Source organism: Pseudonaja textilis, chromosome 7 (genome assembly GCF_049901715.1).
Source record: "Pseudonaja textilis isolate UNSWEBS1 chromosome 7, rPseTex1.2, whole genome shotgun sequence".
In the NCBI taxonomy this organism is placed as follows: Eukaryota; Metazoa; Chordata; class Lepidosauria; order Squamata; family Elapidae; genus Pseudonaja; species Pseudonaja textilis.
The window spans coordinates 22,682,603-22,700,491 of NC_141996.1; the positions used below are offsets into that span (position 1 = coordinate 22,682,603).

Below are 17,889 nucleotides of genomic sequence, written 5' to 3' on the forward strand. Positions count from 1 at the left end.
CGTGTAATGGTTGACAACAGGTACAGAAACCAGTGTGCAACCAAGAGAGCAACACAGTAGACATGGCCCTATCAGAAATCAAACTGACAATCATGAATTTATTTTTTTATTTCTTTTTCACATTTCTGAACTGCTCAAAGAGAATAGCTTTCCCCCAACAAATTGCTATCAACAAATAATTTTCATGTCCTTTCCATTCTGTTTACCTTCCTGTAATAATCAAGCCAGCACCAGGTTTGATACTGCCAGCAGGTATTGGAGGATAATGATGGGGTACCATTAACAGTGCCACCCCCCTTCATTTGACTTGCATAAGGAAAGTTAAGACTTTTTAAATAGCTCTGCCCTCAGCCACATATTCAGCCAGCACCTGATAGGATACTTGGTGCATAATAATACAGGTATGCAGAGTTTCCCTACCTGAAGGGGAATTCGAGGCTGAACCTAGATTTCTCTTAAATGCAAAAAAAAAAAAAAACACCTTTCAGGTGGTTGTCAACGCACCTTTAGAAAAGGGGAGAGCCGGGTCTACAAAGCGGGTTTATAATTCTTCATCGCAACTTCACAGCGCCGCAAAGCTTTCCCCGTAACCGTTTAACACGTGATTAGAGTTGAGCATGGGCCAGTTTCCCAGTTTTGCCTAAAACACCCTAAAATTCTCAAGTTCTTTTAACCTCTTAGTCTGAAACATCCTCCTCCGGTTAGTGAAAGGAAAGGGGCGCGTGAGGGGGGAGGCGACTGCATGTGTGAACGAGCCAGTCTCCTTCGCGAATACACTTAAACGCGTAGTAAGGCCACAAAGCTGCCCTACGAAGGGTGCGAGAGGCAGGGGCAAGTCTTCAGCTAGGGGAAGAAGACGACAACAGCCCTTTGAAGGCTACGTCGGCATCCCGCCCTCGCCAGTCCGGCGGACTTTCCTGCCCCGCAGCTGCGTTTTTCCGCGAGGCTGCGCAGGGTGACAAATTGAGGGCGAGTAGTCAAAGCGGTTTGCTCCTCCGCCCTTACTCCCCGGCGGTTAAGAGGCGGAGCTATAATAGTGGGTTTTTTTTGTGTGTGGGGGTGTTTTTTTTAATTTCTTCCCTGAGACCGGCAGCCAATTTCTAGCAGCGCCTTCAGTCTTCGCGCGCAAGCTGTTGGTTCTCGCCCCCCCCCCACTCCCGCAACTCTTCTTCTCTCTCTGCTGCTCCCAGCGCAGAATTGCCATGGCTGTCTGGAGCGGGTCCGGTTCCGTCCCGGCAACCTTGGTCAGGCCCAGCTTGACCTCCGTCTCTTCGGGAGAGCTTCAGAACCTTCGGACGTGCAACTGCGAGATGGCGGTGTTACCGCTGCGGCAGTTGCTCTCCCTACAGCCAGACTCCTTCCTGCTGCAAGGGGACACTCTGGCGGTGCTGAGTCCGCTCGACCGCCGGCCCGGGGGTGGCTTCACGGTGATAAGCGATGGGTTTTTCCAGCTGGATGGCCGGCAGCAGTGCAGGCTCACCGGCTACTTCAAGAGGTAAGCAGACGCTTTTCTGATTTTCTGTCCCCCTCCTCTTGATGCCTTCTTAAGACACCTAGTGCGGGGGGACAGAAATCTCATCCTATAGGTCGCCGGAAAAGTGGGCTCTAGCACTTACGATTTTTATTTATTTATTTATTTTGGAAACAAAATCTACCTGCTGCTTTGCTACCTGCCGGGTGTTTGGCTAACGTTATTAGAATTAAAAGGGAATTCCACAAAACGGCTCCTTATTTGTGGGCCTACACCACAACGACTAATCACGATCTAAAAACTGAATTAGTATTTTGGTATCTCTCCTTTGCAGGTTATTAAATGCTAGAGCGGGTGAGTAGGTTACTATTGCTTGACTTGGAAAGATGGAGAGGGATTTTATTAGGGAAAGTAGGCTTGGAGGAGAGAAGCTAATGTAGCTTGTTTTCTTCTCAAAAATAACTGCTCTGCATTAAGTTTAATAGCAAAAGAACACCTTCTAATCGTAGTCCTAAACTAGAAGCCAGATTGAATAGATGTATAGGATCTAGTGAGAAATCAGACAGATATACAGTATTGCAAAAAGCAATAACCATTTTCTGATTAATAAACATTGTTCATAGAATTGGGGGGTAAGCTTGCCATTTGATGCTCATTAAATGTAGGACACCTCACATTCTGCAGTTTATTTTAAAAACTAAAAGCAATCCAGATCCAGTAGTAAGTTGGAGCATTCTGAGGGACCTTCAGCCAGCCTTCTCTGACAGAGTACTTACTTACCGTGACTTGTATCAGGCTTGCATTTCACTATGTGGTTGCTTGCTTAAAAGACCTGACAGCAAAAGAACAAGGACCCGGTAGACAGAAGAAATATTTAATATATCAGCTCTAAATATAGCAATAATCTATTACAATACAGTAATTATTGTATTTGTATTTCCAGTTGGATCAATCAAGACTGCCCCTGAGATAGAAACAGATTAATTTTCCAAAGAAGGACCTTTGTGAGTGCTTAAAGACTATTAGTCCCACCTGAACTAGTTCTTAGTCTTATCTGTGTTATGCATACCACTCCTTCACAACTTAGTAGAATGATTGCTCCGGGGCCTGCTTTGAAGGGAAAAATCAAAGAGTAGAGCTAACTGAACAGAAGGAGACCTTGATAGAAAGGTCTTGTCTCATCTAGATAATGCAGCCTAGAGGCACGGCTACCAACAGAAGACACAGAGTTTGGTGGATTGGGTGGGACAGACATTGGATGAGTGAGTAGATGGAAATTCCAGTTGCTGAGAGAGAAAAATGCAATACCATAGATTATCAGAGACTGTGCTATATACCACCAGGTTGTTGGTTAATGTTTGCTCAATGTGGTTCTCCAAGGTTAGTTAGATTTTAATAGAAATGTTGTGGATTCTGTTTGTTAGTATGAAATGAACTACAAATTAAAATATGCCTTTATTAATAAACTTACCTCCCCTCTCAACAGAATGTGTAGTCACCAAAACAATGAGGCTTTATTATTATTGTATAGCTTCCTCTGACATTCTAAAAATTTCTGCCTAAGGGTTTGTATGTAAAACAAGGAGCTTATGGCTTCTTTGTTAATTAATCCTGATGTGTTTGACAGAATTGTGTAACAGGTTATTCTTGCATACTTTTGTTTTCTTTGTTGTCTGATAAGGCTCACAATATAAAAACTTGGCCTTTCAAAGTAAACAGATGTGACTTTTCCTCTGCTTTATGAAGGTATCTCTGCAAAGTACATTATTATGGCGTGTATCTTATCTTTGAAAACTTGCTGAAGCAGAGGAAGAAGCGTTTGAAGAGTACCTTTTTTATTAAAGCAAATGAGTCATTGGTTCTCGTCCAACAGTACCAAGCGGTGACACCCTTCAGCTTATTCTAGGCATGATACCTACCAGTTAGCTGTAAGAGTTTTTTCTTCACAAGGCAATGTAATTTAATACTGTTATTACCAATTCAAAACCAACAAGACATTAATGTTTAAAATTCTAAATGCATATATTAAAAATTATGTGAAAACCAGTCAGAATTGTGAAGGAGACACTTATTTTCTATAAGTTAAACCAGAAATTTCACCACTGCTAAGAGTGCCACTGAATAGGACATTTGAATAGGACATAGTAGTAGTAGTCGCTTGAATAGGACATGAGATAGGGATTCAATCTCTATTTCAGGGGTGTCAAACTCCCAGCCCGTGGGCTGGATGCGTCATGCACTGGGCACAACCATGCCCAGTTTAGCAAATATATCACATAACACTACTGTGATGACGTGAGTTTGACACCCCTGCTCTTATCTGAACAAAATCATAGAAATGTGATTTTCTAATAAGAAGCTGAATAAGAGTTTGGCTCTATAGAGAGAGAAAAAGCATTAGATGTGTCTGAAATGTTGCCTAAAGAATTTGTATTGCAAAATGATTGAAGGTTTTCGTCTTTTGGAAGTAAGAAAGACAAAAAAGCTTTTACAGAAGCTCTAAAATTAATTTGGTATTTGTTTTTTGATCGAGGACAATTTACTTTTTTGTGATTTTATGTACATACACTATGTAAGTTGCAATCTTGTGTGACATCACACACATGTTGTCATTTGCTTCCATGCAGAGACCCATGAGATGAAGTCATTATGAACAAGGGCCTGTTATGGGAGCGCTTTGTTGGGATCTAACATTGTAGGCAGGCGTAGGTATTCCAGAAGTTTAAAAAGGTACAATAAGTTGGCCTGATCATAATAATAAATAGAGATGCAGTTTATGTAGGGAGAAGCAAACTAGGTAACAGGATATAGGCATCTGCTTAAATAAAAGCAAACAGGGAAGGAAGGGCAGTTATAAACAAAACAATGATTAAAAACATTTCTTAGCTTTTGTCACTAATGGCTTTTCTTAGTTCTGAGAAATTGGAGCTTGCAAATGGTGATCTCAATTTTCCATTACTTTTTCCTTTTAGAAAGCTGTACCATCTTAACTTGTTCCTCACATTTTATGAACTGCAAATGAATGGATAACCAGCATGTCTGGGTTAGCTGACTCATGGATGCCTGTTATTGCTTCTAGCTCCTTTCCAACTTCTTAGATCCAGCTGGCAGTATTTTATTCCATCAAACCCATTAGCCCTTGTATGAAACATTCAGTTTTGCTGCAATATGCTTATAAAATAACTAGTTCTATTTCTAAACAATAAAATTTTCCATAACTGAACTGTTTCTGGAGAGGAGAAAATATATACTTAGTGTTGCCAGCCATTACAAGTAAAAAGGTTACTCAATCTAGATTAACACATATTGTAGTATGCAATTAATAAATAACTGTCCATTGGGTTGTTTGAGCAAACAAAACTACTTGGCTAGTCCGCAGAAATATCCACAATTGCTCCCTAAGTAAGATCAGGATCTCTTGGTTAAAATATACCTAGTTAACTAGGAAGTTTTTGAAGTTGTGAGCTATTCACATTTAATTTTTCTGCTTCTTTGGCCTAGACATGGCATGCTGCACTGATTATTTGAATCTGTGTAAACTGAAAATTAAGCAGAGTTAAGGAATGCTGATTTTTCTGCGTTATCTTGACTACAGCTTTTAGAAGTATCCATGGATCTGAGCCTTAGTTTATATGAAAAGTAATTGCATATTAAAGTTGAACCAGAAGTTTTTAATTTTAAGTTTTTAATTTTTGTCTGGATGTCTTATGCAGGAATAAAGTTTTTCTTTTAAAGATGAAGTATATTTCATTCATCCAGTTCACAAACAAATATTATTCAACCAAATAGGTTAGCTTAATAACTGTACTGCTTAGTTATGTAGATGCTCAGAAAGTTAAACAACTGAAGGGATCATTAAGTGGACTGAGCAAAACAGCTGTCTGCCAAAGAAGTCAGCTCCCCTCCATGCATAGAAGGGAATACCTACACTGGGCTAGAGAAATGAGCCTCAGATCTTCAGGTTGCAAGCTTCATTTCTAGCCCAGTGCAAGAGTTATTGTTCTCTCTTTGAATGGAAGGGAACTCCTATGGTGGGCTGCAGACATTCAGCTTTAATTCCAAATGTGAGCTTGATTTCTGCCACCACCACCATTTCTGCCACTATGGAGGGGTGGGGAAATCATTAATTGGCAGCAGCTGTTTGCAACCTGCCCTGCCGGCTTCCCTATTGACTTTCTGAGGAAGCCGGCAGAGAAGATTTCAAATGGCAATCACATTAACCAAACACCCAGCTCATGATCGTGTGACTGCAGGGAATGGATGCGAAGGACATTTTATATGGGCCAGAAGTATACAACAGACCACAAAGCATCCTTTCTAAGCTGTTGTAACTTCAAACAGTCATTAAACAAGTGTTTATAAGTTGAGGACTACCTGTATCCAGAATTAGGCTAACAGCTGTTTGGAATTTTCTGCTAACATGCCTTTATCTCTGCCTCCCAACTGAAGAAGCTTGGAAATAGTGTTGCTAATAAATTTAGTATAAGGATGGAAAACCTGTGGCCCTTCAGATACTGCTGGACTTCGGCTCCCAGCATCCTTGAACATCAATCAGGCAGACAATGTAGGACTATAAAGTTGTAAGTTAACAGTATTTCCTCCCTGGTGTCATCTGAACCAGAGTTGCATGCATCCTGTCTTCAGCAAGACAGGATGATCAAATGATAAATGGTTTTCAACTGTTAAACTTTTATGCCTACATTCTCCAGATAGGTGTAAACAGAATCAGTGTACATCCTGTTTTTATATATTAAGGTATAAATTGTCCATATTGGCATTTCCAAGCCACCCTGGTTGGAGGGCAAAGAGACTGCAGTTTCCTATGGGCATGTTTCACGTTAAGTCATTAGGTTGAATTACTATATTTGCTAGGACTATTCAGTGCAAAGAGTTTCATTCAAATGTGCTTTGGAGCACATCAAAGTTCAGGCAAATCCTTAAAGCTGCTGTATCTTTTCCTAGGATCATGCAGTTGTCATAACAATCCTAGGAAAAGGGTAGTTGCTTCAAGTAGCAGGTAGGTGCTAAATTTGCATCCCAATATGTTTCAAAGCACTTCTTGGGGTGAAGTTAAAGCTTTGCATAGACCTTCTATTTGTATAATAGTGAGTCTGCATTGCTACCAGGACAGGAAGGCCTGGAGGAATGTGGATGTGGACAAGACTTCCCAACTAACAACAACTGCTACAATTTCCTCTTTTTCCAGTTATTTTTCTGGAGAAAGAGGAAGACTTATGGTCAGGACTAATGTCATCTCAGTTGTGACCAAAATGCTGCTTTTCCTAGTTGTCCTGCAATCCTCCAAAATTATCTTTTCCATTTTTGCTCCTCCTGTAATTTTAATACATTTATTAACTCATTTTCCTACATAGGATGGACCATACAATCTATCGTGGGACAGACTGTGAGATTTGAAAGAAACTAAATGAATGCTCTAATTGAGTTATTTCAATCACTTATCATGAGTTCAGACAACATTGTATTTTTAAATTCTACATTTCACCAATGGCTGAATATTTACACTTTATTTTCTTGAACAGGCATGTAGAGTTGAATAGCCATCATGATTACAAAAACTACAGAGAGACTATATTGGGTCGGCCACTGGTATTTATCATTAACGTCAGAACAAAATATAATTCTTCAAAAGGTATGTACCATGAGGCTATTGTAAAATGTACAGACTGACCGCCTTGCTTATAAAAAGATAATTGGATTCTTACTTTAAAATGGCATGATTGAATTTGGATAAAAGAGCAAGTTGTGATGTCTCTGTGAAACTAGTATGATTAGATTGCAAGGGTATGAAATATTTAATTTTATAACAAGGTAGCTCTTGCAGTAATAGAGTTACATTTAAAAATGCTAATTTGCTAAGGAGCATTTGCTTATGAAAGTGTTTTTACATACCTTGAGTTCTTGCATATGGTTAAGTAGGTTGCTTTTCTGTAAGAGATTCTTAGTAGAACAATAGCACTTTCAATTGAATCCAAGCCATTCTCTAGCCAGCTGCAAGAAAATGGAGTAGTCTGTATAACTTTCAGCAATTGAGCTTGTTATATCAACAAAGGTGCTATTCATAAGATTCACTAAAGTGAAACAGGATGATAGTCATTGCATCTTAAAAAGTCAGAGGAGAAGAATTCAATATTATCTCTAGATTAGAAATATGTAGCATAAAAGCAATGAAGTATAAAACAGACTTTAAGTAAGAATTCTCTGATGTGGCTTATTTGTTTTGAAAATTTATAATTTTGACTTTCTTAAGATTAAAATCATGTATAGTAGAAGGCAATAAAACAATTTAGCTGACCAAGATCTTTGAAACATCACTAATAGACCTGTTAATAATTAAACAGAAAAACAGGAAAAAAAATCCTAGTGGGTTTAATTTTTACTTATATTCCATATCCTTGTTTTAATAAAAATACTAGCAATATTAATTGTAAAGATATTTACAATTATAACCCTTTATAGAATAATTACAATTAAAAATTGATAATTGTAGTTTTATTAGAAAGCTCTGTTTAGTGTATTTCCAGTGCAACAGCCCCGATTTTCATCAGGATGCACCCCAAACAACAGGCAGACTGTTTAATCCTAAACAGACCAGATGCATTGTCATAAATTGAGATATATAATGTGATTTGCCTCATTTACCTTATGGCATCATTACACAAATCACAATTACCTTCATATGTATTATGTAGTTAAGAGGAATGGACATCCCCTCTCCCTAGGAATCTGTTAAAAATGGTTTCACTGTAATTCAGTATAAACTTAAAATGAAACAGAAGAAACCACTTTTTTTTTTTTTTGGAAACATTGTAAAACAAAGGCTATCCTGTTCAAATGCATAGTTGTCCAATTAAAAGATTTGGAGAACTGAAATGTCTTAAACTGACTTGGGGTCAACAAAGTTGTATAGGAGGGAATTCAAACATGCTCCCCTGTACTATATAAAATTGTTTCTAAACAACACCAAGATAAGAATATATTTTATAAGGAAGGAAGTCTGAAGATGACTGAGTTCTTCTCCATAAGAATGCCTTCTTAGGAATGTACAAGTTCAGAAAAGATATAAAACAAAAAGCTTGATTTGTAGTGAATAGAACCATCCAAGGACAAAATTGTATGATGTATAAATAAGAAAATATTTGAGATCTGCAAATGTTTATATTGTCTACATTACCAATGTCAAATCCCATTAGAAAAAACGTATGCTTTGCTTGTGAATACTCGACACCCAAAGATGAGAAGGCAAATCGAGAACAGCATGAACAATGTAATATCATCCGTGATTGGGGAAAGCTATAAGCTTCAGGTAATTTGAGCAGATTTTTTTGTTTAATGTAAGCTTACTATCTTCAAGTTGGTATTTTGGATGAGTTTTAAGGAGGAAAGGACATTGCTCTTTGGATAAATTAGAAAAGCAAAGCCTTTCCCCTGGAGGGACAGCCATAAATCCACCCAAAGACAGTTTAAAGTGAATGTAAATTCAAGTTTTCTAATGTTTTACTACATGGCAGCTCAGGCCTATTACCTAACATTTACTATAGTCCATTTGTTCCTGGAGTTGGGGCTCAACTTGCTCCAAAACCAGCTTTTAATTAAGCTGTAGGATTCTTTGGGATAGAATATGTCCACATGCATGTTGCTATATGCGTAAAATTCAATGGATGGCAAGGTTTCTGATGATCTGTATGGAGATAATGTGCTTTACTCCTCCTCCTCCTCCCCCCCCCCCCCAGTTTTGTAAAATACAGGTGTTACTGTATGGTACATTCTGGTGACCATTTTAAATAATGGTAACGGACAAATTGCATGTCTACAATATTTCCAGTAACTTGCCCTTAATTCTATTGTCATCTCTACATTGCTAAGCCCGCCCAAAATTCTGGAAGACTATATAATATTTGACAGTATGTATAGAGCAGAAGGGCAGAAGCAAAACAGTCCAAGAATAAGTTCAGGCATTATAACAGCCACAAGGCCTGTTGTTTAAAATCAGATTTCAAGCTGAAAAATGTGACAAATTGCATTAGTCACCTGTTAATATTACTGGTATCAGATTTTATTTTATTCTGGAACACAAGTGTAAATGCCAATCTTCAGTTTTAAAGATATAAAGGCTAGTTGAATCTCAAATGTTTAAAGCACTGGGATTTAATATTACTATAGTCATCCATGCTAAATACCCGTTTCTTTGTTTATATACATAAATAATGGGGGGGGGGTCATTTAAATTTTTGGGGAAGTGGGGTATACTATGTCATGGATAGATATGGCTGGAATTTTGCAAGTTCTTTTCTAAGTTTCAGAACAGTGGGGGGATTCAAAAAAATTTACTACCAGTTCTGTGGGCGTGGCTTGGTGGATGTGGTGTAGCTTGGTGGGCATGGCAAGGGAAGGATACTGCAAAATCTCCATTCTTCCCACCCCATTCCAGGGAAAGGATACTGCAAAATCTCCATTCCCTCCCCACCCCACTAACCTGCTTTCAAGCTCCATTCTCCTGTAGAGGACAACAAAAGAAGACCCACCCGATAATCTGGGACTCGGGAGGCAGAGAATAGATGAGGGCGGGGCCAGTCAGAGGTGGTATTTGCCGGTTCTCTGTATCCTTATGATTTATATTGACTGTTTCCTAGTATGATTTGATTGCTTATTATACCCTATGACTATTACTGAGTGTTGTACCTGATGATTCTTGACTCTTGACAAATGTATCTTTTCTTTTATGTATACTGAGAGTATTTGCACCAAGACAAATTCCTTGTGTATTCAATCACACTTGGCCAATAAAGAATTGTATTCTATCTATTCTATTCTCTGAACTACTCAAAATTTCTGCTACCGGTTCTTCAGAACTGGTCAGAATGTGCTAAATACCACCTCTGTTTCAGAAGCATAGAAGTTAAATGTAGAGTTGCAATTTTAATGCATTTCCTATTTCAAAACCATGGAGTTTGGGGAGGAAACCGTGAAATTAGTTCTCAGAAATGGTAGCTGTAAGGGGCTGCAATGAGAAGGGGAAGAATAGGCTTTAAGGGTTGCATTCATTCCTGGAGTATTAGATTAATCAATAACAATTTTTCTTTTCTCTGTACAGTTTAACTTCCAAGATGTTGTAAAGAAGTTTTTTCCTTCAGAAGCCTATCTGGTTCATGAAGAAAGTTTAAGTTTCTCCTATGAGTTCAAAACTGATGCCTTATTTGATTTCCTTTATTGGTTTGGGATCAGCAAGAGAACTGTTTCAATGAATGGGAAAGTTCTTAATTTATCAAGTACCAATCCAGAGAAGAAAGAAATTATAACTAAGTTTCTGGATAAAATGAGTGAACCAAATTTGCGTTCAAACAGCTTTTCAGACAGGAAGTTCAGCATTATCTCCAGAGGTGAGTTGGTAATACATTATCACATTTTAAATATTACATTTTTCATAGGTAGAACAGGTTTATTCTGTGATTAAGTTCAGTATACATTGCTGTAAGGCATTGTTGTTTGTTGACATAATGGACTGTGTTTCTGCAAAGTGGTAAGACAAACTGGAGCTTACAAACCACTAGGTTTACACACTTCATTTTTTATAAATGTGTTCAGTTCAGCCAGCAAACTGGAATGCCTGGAAATTACAAGTGTTTGGGGTCGTGAGTGTTTTAGTCAGGATGAGGAAGTTTAGTATTTCTTTAGACATTAATATGTATTTGTATTATCTTGCAGTTTCAATAGATGATGTGTTTAATGGCAACTTGACATCACAATCAACTTGGATGGAGTCTCTTAGCTCTTGGACAGTTTCAGGGTCTCGGAAGTCTGGAGACAGGTCAAGTATCGAAGGCTGATTTTTTTAACATTGAGAAAGATATATTGAAAACAGAAGGAAGATAACCACATTGGGATTATCTTACTGCAGAATGCAAGGAATTTCTGCCTTTTGTTACAAATAATAGGATGTATCTGCATTCTATGTTGCTTTCATTGGTTTCAGGGTAAGATTCCTGATTACTAAAGTGATATTTACAGATCTGGTTCAACATTCAACATTAAAGGCTGTTGAAGCCTAGAGTTTTTGCTATTGCAGTTATCCATATAGTTAGAATGATTTTAAATCCTGGATTATTTCATTAGTTTCTAAATAACTGCCAGGTTTTCAGAATCATGGAAAACTAAATTATTTTTGTGATTGCTCCAACATTTATCATACCCCGGCAAGTTGATAATTCCAAACAGCTTTGAATTATAAGTGGCTATGACAGATGCTACTATGAACTGTACTTGGGTTTTGTTTTGGTTTTTTTTTTTTTTTTTGTAAAATGGATGGTAGTATAGAACTGGCAGAAGGAATACTCAAACCCATGTCTTTTGATCCAGAAGTCAGCTGCTATCAGAGTTTGGCTGTATTCTGGCTTGGAAAATTTTGCTGTGTGGCCTAACTTTCAATCATTGGGGATTATTTTCACAAGGGTTTTGCAGCGCTTCAGATTTAATCCAAAAAGAAAATTCAGGAAAGTCAAAAGAACATCTGTCCAGTTCTTTTAAAGCAGCTACATCTTTTCCAGGATTAAGTGGCTTCAAGCTGTCGTGCCGTCCTAAGGAAAATATAGACTGCTTAGATAGCAGCAGACAGGTGTTACATTATGCACTGCATATTTTGTTGTAATTGAATCCAAAGAGTTGTGCAGTGCATGCATTTATTTGTACCTCTCAAATATAGAATAAACATTCTTTTCAGATACTACTAGAATATGTAAACATAACACATAGAGGTGCTTTGAATCAGAGCTTAATATCTTGGAAGGTTATAGAAAATGTCAATGTGTTATGTAGTCCACAGTAAATGGGAAGCGCAAGGGCTGAATGGTTGTAATTTGAGGAGTCACTTTGGGGCTACCTTATGAATATTTTACTTTTTCTTTATGACATAACATTAAAACACTGTTTTGACAGATGAAGCATAATTTTTACATCATGAAAAATTGATCTTGTTAAATTTGAATTGCATGGTATATTTTGGGCTTATAGCAGCCTTTCTCACCAATGTCTTCTAGAGCTGCAGCTTCTAAATTTCCCACTGAATGGCCACCTGGCTGTAGGCCAGCCCAATCTGGAGAGTGCCAGCAGGTTTAAAGAATGACTGGAATGAATATGCCATAAAAGTATCTCTTTTTTTCTCAGTAGGCTTTTTCATTATCAAGTTAAATGTCGACATATTAAGGAATGTAATATTCAGTCTCTTTATATTGAAGAGACCTCATGTATAAACAATTGCCTAATCAGTTCCTTCTATATATCATTGTTTTACAATAAACAGTTATATGGATCTCTTTTTCTTTTCTCAAGTTAACTTTCCATGTTGCACAATGTCAAAACCACAGTTCCTCTATAAACATTAAGGCAGATTACACAGCAGGAATTTGAATAAGGATTGGAAGTAAGGGGGAAAAGCAGCACTAAAAAGCACTGAATATGTAAAATCTTGAGGTATAAAATAGCTGAAATTAGTCCTAAAACTAGAGGAGGCATAACTAATAAATGCTAAGAGCTATCTAATTTGAAAATGGAGAATAACATTGAGAGAAAAATTAGAATTAAAAGATTGAAGCAGAGGAAGGTTTATAAACATGATTGGAATTGCAATCCTCTATTTATGTGAAACCCAGTGAAACTTAATGGCTATTTAGGCATTGAATCTGGCTGTAAGAAAGGCCACTAAGAGAAAGATGAGAGTTCCCGTAATGTATAAATACAGGTAGCCATTTAGCAGCTGTTCAAAGTTACAATGCCTCCCCTCAACACAGGTGATTGCAGGATTCTGTGGTCACATGACTCTGATTTATTATGTTTTTGCTGGTTTCCAACCTTTTCAGGCCATGGTAATACATTGGTTTGCTTAACAACCTCTGCAAACAAAAGTAGTTAAATTGGGTCTGATCATGTGGGTGGAGCTCCATCATGGTCCTAAGTCAAGGATTTCATGTATTACAATACATTTATTCAAAAGCAAATTAATAACTGTAAACCACCATCATTATAGTGCTGTGCAAAATTCACTTGATTGGGCATAGAGTGTTCTGTAAGACTTTGGAACTTCCCACTCTTCCAGCAGATGACATCAAACCTCTCTCCAGTCACACAGTTCTGGAGGCAGTTTGGGAGTTCCCAGAAGTAAATCCTGCAAACCGGAAGCAGATCAATGACAGGTAATTCTGGACAAAACAAATGCTTTATCTAGGACACTTCAAACTGATTCCAGCTTGGAGGGTTTATTTCTGGAAATGATACACACCACCCTAGAAGAGCATGATATGGTGAGGGAATGGAATCTTCCAGATTCTCCAGAATGTTCTCATCCCAGATTGGTGCATTTTTTGTAACCCCACCTGATTGTTTTTACAAACAAAAATGGGGCAAATTCAGTAGTAAATTAAAAACCCAAATTTAAGAGAATCCCTCCAGAAATGGAAATAAGCAAGAAAAAAGTATAAACACACAAATATTGTGCAATGCATTTTCCCTAACCATAGCGAAAACCAATCCTGGATATTTCTTTCCATAACACATTTGTTGACAGAGGAGGAGAGTCTGATAGATATCAGATTAGAAAAAAAGAACTGGGTCAGAACCATAGTACCGTAATTATAGCAATAATAATGCCAGTAATATCTACATAACAAGGTATTCCATTTAAAAGCTGTCTTGTCTCTCATATGCAAATAAATAACTGCTGAAAATCACTCTCATACCCTACATAGATATGTATACATTCTCCCACCCCTCCTTCCAGCAGAAACAACAAAAAAGGACAAAATAGGATGGAGATAAGAGCAAAGAATAACTGCACTGGAAAGCAAAGGAAATAGAAAACTGGACAGACAAGAATAATTGATAAGGAAATACAGGGAAAGCAAATTAAAAGATGCTTTTAAAAGGACAAAATTCATCAAACACGAAAGTCTCTCACAAAAAACAAGAACACTTAATATCCAGACCAGTCTTCAAAATTCAAGCTTTGTACCACAAATCCATTGCCGCCTGTACCTCAGTTCTTCCTTTGTTTTGAACATCCTCTACTGTCCCCAACAATTTGCCAAATTCACAGGAGGAATTAACATTCCCCAAGCTAGCAATGGGAATCCCTTGATATTTTTAACGAATGCATTATAAAATGCAAATATGCCATACAGATAATTGTTATGCCATATTCCTGGTCACTGTTTCAGCCCAGCGACATTGTTTCAGTGGTACTCCATCCCATGTTAGTATGCTATGTTTTCTTCTAACACAAGCATATTCTGGGTATTAAATATGCTGTCTTTCTTTGGTTTTTCTATGTAATTTAAAAAAATCTTTTTATTTCAGACCATTTTGAGGTTTCTTTAAGCATACAGCTAACCCTTTATTTCTCAGTCCCTTATTGAGGCTAATAAGGTGCTTTTCTAAATTTATTATTAGGAAGAGTTCTAGTTGATGCATGTTTCCCTCCACACCACATTATATGAATTTTTCATTGAGGATTTCTAGTGACTCCTCTATTTAAAAGTGCTCTGAGTAAGAAAAATCTAGGACTGGGCAACCAGCCAACATCTGGTAATTCCCACAAGCAAAACCTTAAAAGAGTGAACTTGTATAGTAAATCTGAAAACAATTTGGCAGGATAAAAGGTTTGTATGAATGTTAATAGTTTTGAATTCAGCTCAACAGATCTTGCAATTAGACAGCTATGCTGCATATGAATAACTGAAAAAAGATTTTAATTATAATTTCATTTTCTAATAGAACTTGTGTTCTTCGTTTTTTTTTAAATCAATTTTTAGTTAAAACCTACTATAGCATAGGCCATTTTAAGGGTTCCAGACAGAGATGGCCACAAAGGATCTCCACTTACAGGCCTTGAAATAAAACAAATTCTGACTGAGTTACTCATAGTATAAATTTGGGCTGTATCATCAGACTAATTTTCAGCAGAGAATTTCTATGTGCTTCTTAGTATCTGCCACTATCATGGTAGGCCAGGTGCTTGTACACCCTCACATAGCACTATCCATACAAAAATATCTCAAAGCAGTTTACAAAAAAAGCTGCAAAATCATAATTTTAAAAAAATCAACCTATCCATGTAAAATAAAAGATGGAGATAAAAAAAATATCATCCAACATATAGGAGACTTGAATGAGACTTGAATGTTTTTAATGGTTATTTACAAATGTCAAAATTTTAAGGAGAGAAGTTTTGGAGATTCTAATTCATCCGGGTCATAGTTGTCTCAAAAAGTGTTTTTTCCAAAGGCAACTGGACATTTTTTTTTCTTGAGGAGGAAGAAATTTTGCTTCTCATCCGAGAAGTTTCATCGGTCACTCACCCCAACCCTACCATCCTGCCAGAACCAATGAAACTTCTTGGATGAGAGCTAAAATCTTCCTCAAAGAAAAAAATCCAGTTGCCTTTTAAAAGAGCACCTTTGAGATTCAGGAACTTTACAGACCCCCTCAGGTGGCCTGCCTATGACAACCACAAGGTGGCAATCTAGATTGGATGCAGACAGGAAACAGAAAAAGGAACATGCACCATTATCCTCTGCATCTTACAGTGCTTATCTTTCTCCAAAACCTTGAATGGTTCTATAAATGCTGGTCGCTGTCATAGCTAGAGAAGCTAGTGACTACACAGCTATCCTATAAAAAGGGGAGGAGCCTGCACTGCCTGCTCACTGAAAACTTTGCTTTGATATAACAGAACCCTAAAAAAAAAGTCTGCACAAATAAACAGCCCATTGTAGACACCTTTAAAGACACCTTTACTCATTTGGGACTTGTTTTTAATGGCATTCACAATTAGGAGCTTGATAGGTTGATTAAGTCAAAGTATTCCTCTCTTTGGGGCAGATGGATGGTTTAAAAATATGAAATATGCTTATGTGTAGGACACGACAGGGGAAACCTTTATTATTCCCTAATGCAACTCTGCTACTAAATTTCATATACTGTAATGTACGTGAAAGGGAATTTCAAATGATACATGTAATGATTGAAAGTGCAGAATAAACATTTGTGATCCTATATTTCATCTAATGTGAAGATTTGAAAGTATCTATTAAGCACCCCCATATTTGTATTTTCTGATGCATCTGATGAAGCTCAGGAAAGCTTATACCTTTTAATAAAATTTGTTGATTGGGAAAAAATTATCAGATTCCTGATTTTTATTTTTGTGCCACAGACCAACACTGTTTCCTACATCTTTATCTTCAATCTGTCATAAATTAAAAGCATATATATTAAATTCATTGCCATAAGGGCTTGCTTTTGTAAGTTCAAGCTAGTCATGGCTGTTTCACTACTTCCCCAAAACTTTTAATCAGAAACATCATCGTTTGTAAATGAACTTTTCTATTAATGTTTTTGCATGCCAAGAAAATCTGCATTACCTATTTTTCCCAACATGAATGTATTAAAGAATAAGGATCTTATTTTTAAAAGGTGACAACCTTAGCTTGCAACCCATACTATTACTGTATTAGATTCAATGAAGGTCTAAACTCCTTATAATTACTGTTTTCTTAAGAGGAGGAGGAATTTTGGCACCATGTGTTCCACTGGCTTCTATTCTAAATTCCTTCACTTCACTCACCACCTAAAGGCTCAAATTCCAGAAAAGTCAGCATGTTCTTCTTTTAAAGTATCACTGAACAATTACAGAAGAAATAAAAAAAGAATCTAGTGGAATCTCACATAACTAAGGCATTGCAAACCTAAAACATTCTCTATATAAAGTGCTGTTCTTTGCCCCTTTCCAAGGTTAAATAATCCCTTTTTCCCAGACAACACTGTGTTTTATTTTAAGATGCCACAAGAGTCATTGTACTTTTATCAGATTGCTCAAACTAGGCCAGATTACATTTGGCTACTTTTATTGTGGGGTCTATATAAAGATAAACTCCAAAAAGAATTTATCTGATCATAAGAAAATGACAATTGTTAACTACTTGTTGTGGTGCTTGGGGTCAGGCCTCTGACTATTCACTACTATTTCTGAGTATAAGTGGTTGAAAACCTGGAAGCCGAGTTTTGTGGCACTTTCATTAGACAGACAGTTGAAAACTAGAGCATAACATTGAAACTGGAAAAAATGCAGAAGAGAAATGCAGAAAACTCTTTGAAGTCATGGAATAATTGATGGACATTGCAGTTTATAAAAACCAGATAAGAAAAAACCCATCTTCCCTCAAAACCACGTTTGAGGGGTGCCCCCTTTGCTGTCCCCAATTTTAAAGGAGGCCCTTTGTCGCTAATAGGTTGCCAATCCTTTAAGGATCCATGCATTAGTGTCTATTACATTTCTTTCAGCACCCATCCCATGCCTTTGTTTTTATTTCTGCCCATCCTCCCTAGAGACGCCTGGAACTTCCCAAAGGTTC

At 37.3% G+C, this 17,889-nt stretch overlaps 1 protein-coding gene across 1 annotated transcript; it reads left to right on the forward strand.

Annotated features, from left to right (window-relative positions):
• The first annotated feature begins 325 nt into the window (after positions 1 to 325).
• Positions 326 to 12,794, forward strand: MEDAG (mesenteric estrogen dependent adipogenesis). Its single transcript, XM_026708823.2, has 5 exons — positions 326 to 1,495; positions 7,012 to 7,121; positions 8,683 to 8,795; positions 10,584 to 10,869; positions 11,195 to 12,794. Exons 1-5 carry the CDS (start codon positions 1,203 to 1,205, stop codon positions 11,314 to 11,316), a joined length of 924 nt encoding a protein of 307 aa, XP_026564608.1. The 5' UTR covers positions 326 to 1,202; the 3' UTR covers positions 11,317 to 12,794.
• The last annotated feature ends 5,095 nt before the right edge of the window (positions 12,795 to 17,889 follow it).

What these genes read in the sequence shown, in the direction of transcription:
- MEDAG (XM_026708823.2), top strand. Translation starts at nt 1,203, where the DNA reads ATGGCTGTCTGGAGCGGGTCCGGTTCCGTCCCGGCAACCTTGGTCAGG. An exon ending in AAAATATAATTCTTCAAAAG is followed by an intron (nt 7,122 to 8,682) that starts GTATGTACCATG and finishes AAATCCCATTAG; the next exon opens with AAAAAACGTATGCTTTGCTT. An exon ending in GTTCAGCATTATCTCCAGAG is followed by an intron (nt 10,870 to 11,194) that starts GTGAGTTGGTAA and finishes ATTATCTTGCAG; the next exon opens with TTTCAATAGATGATGTGTTT.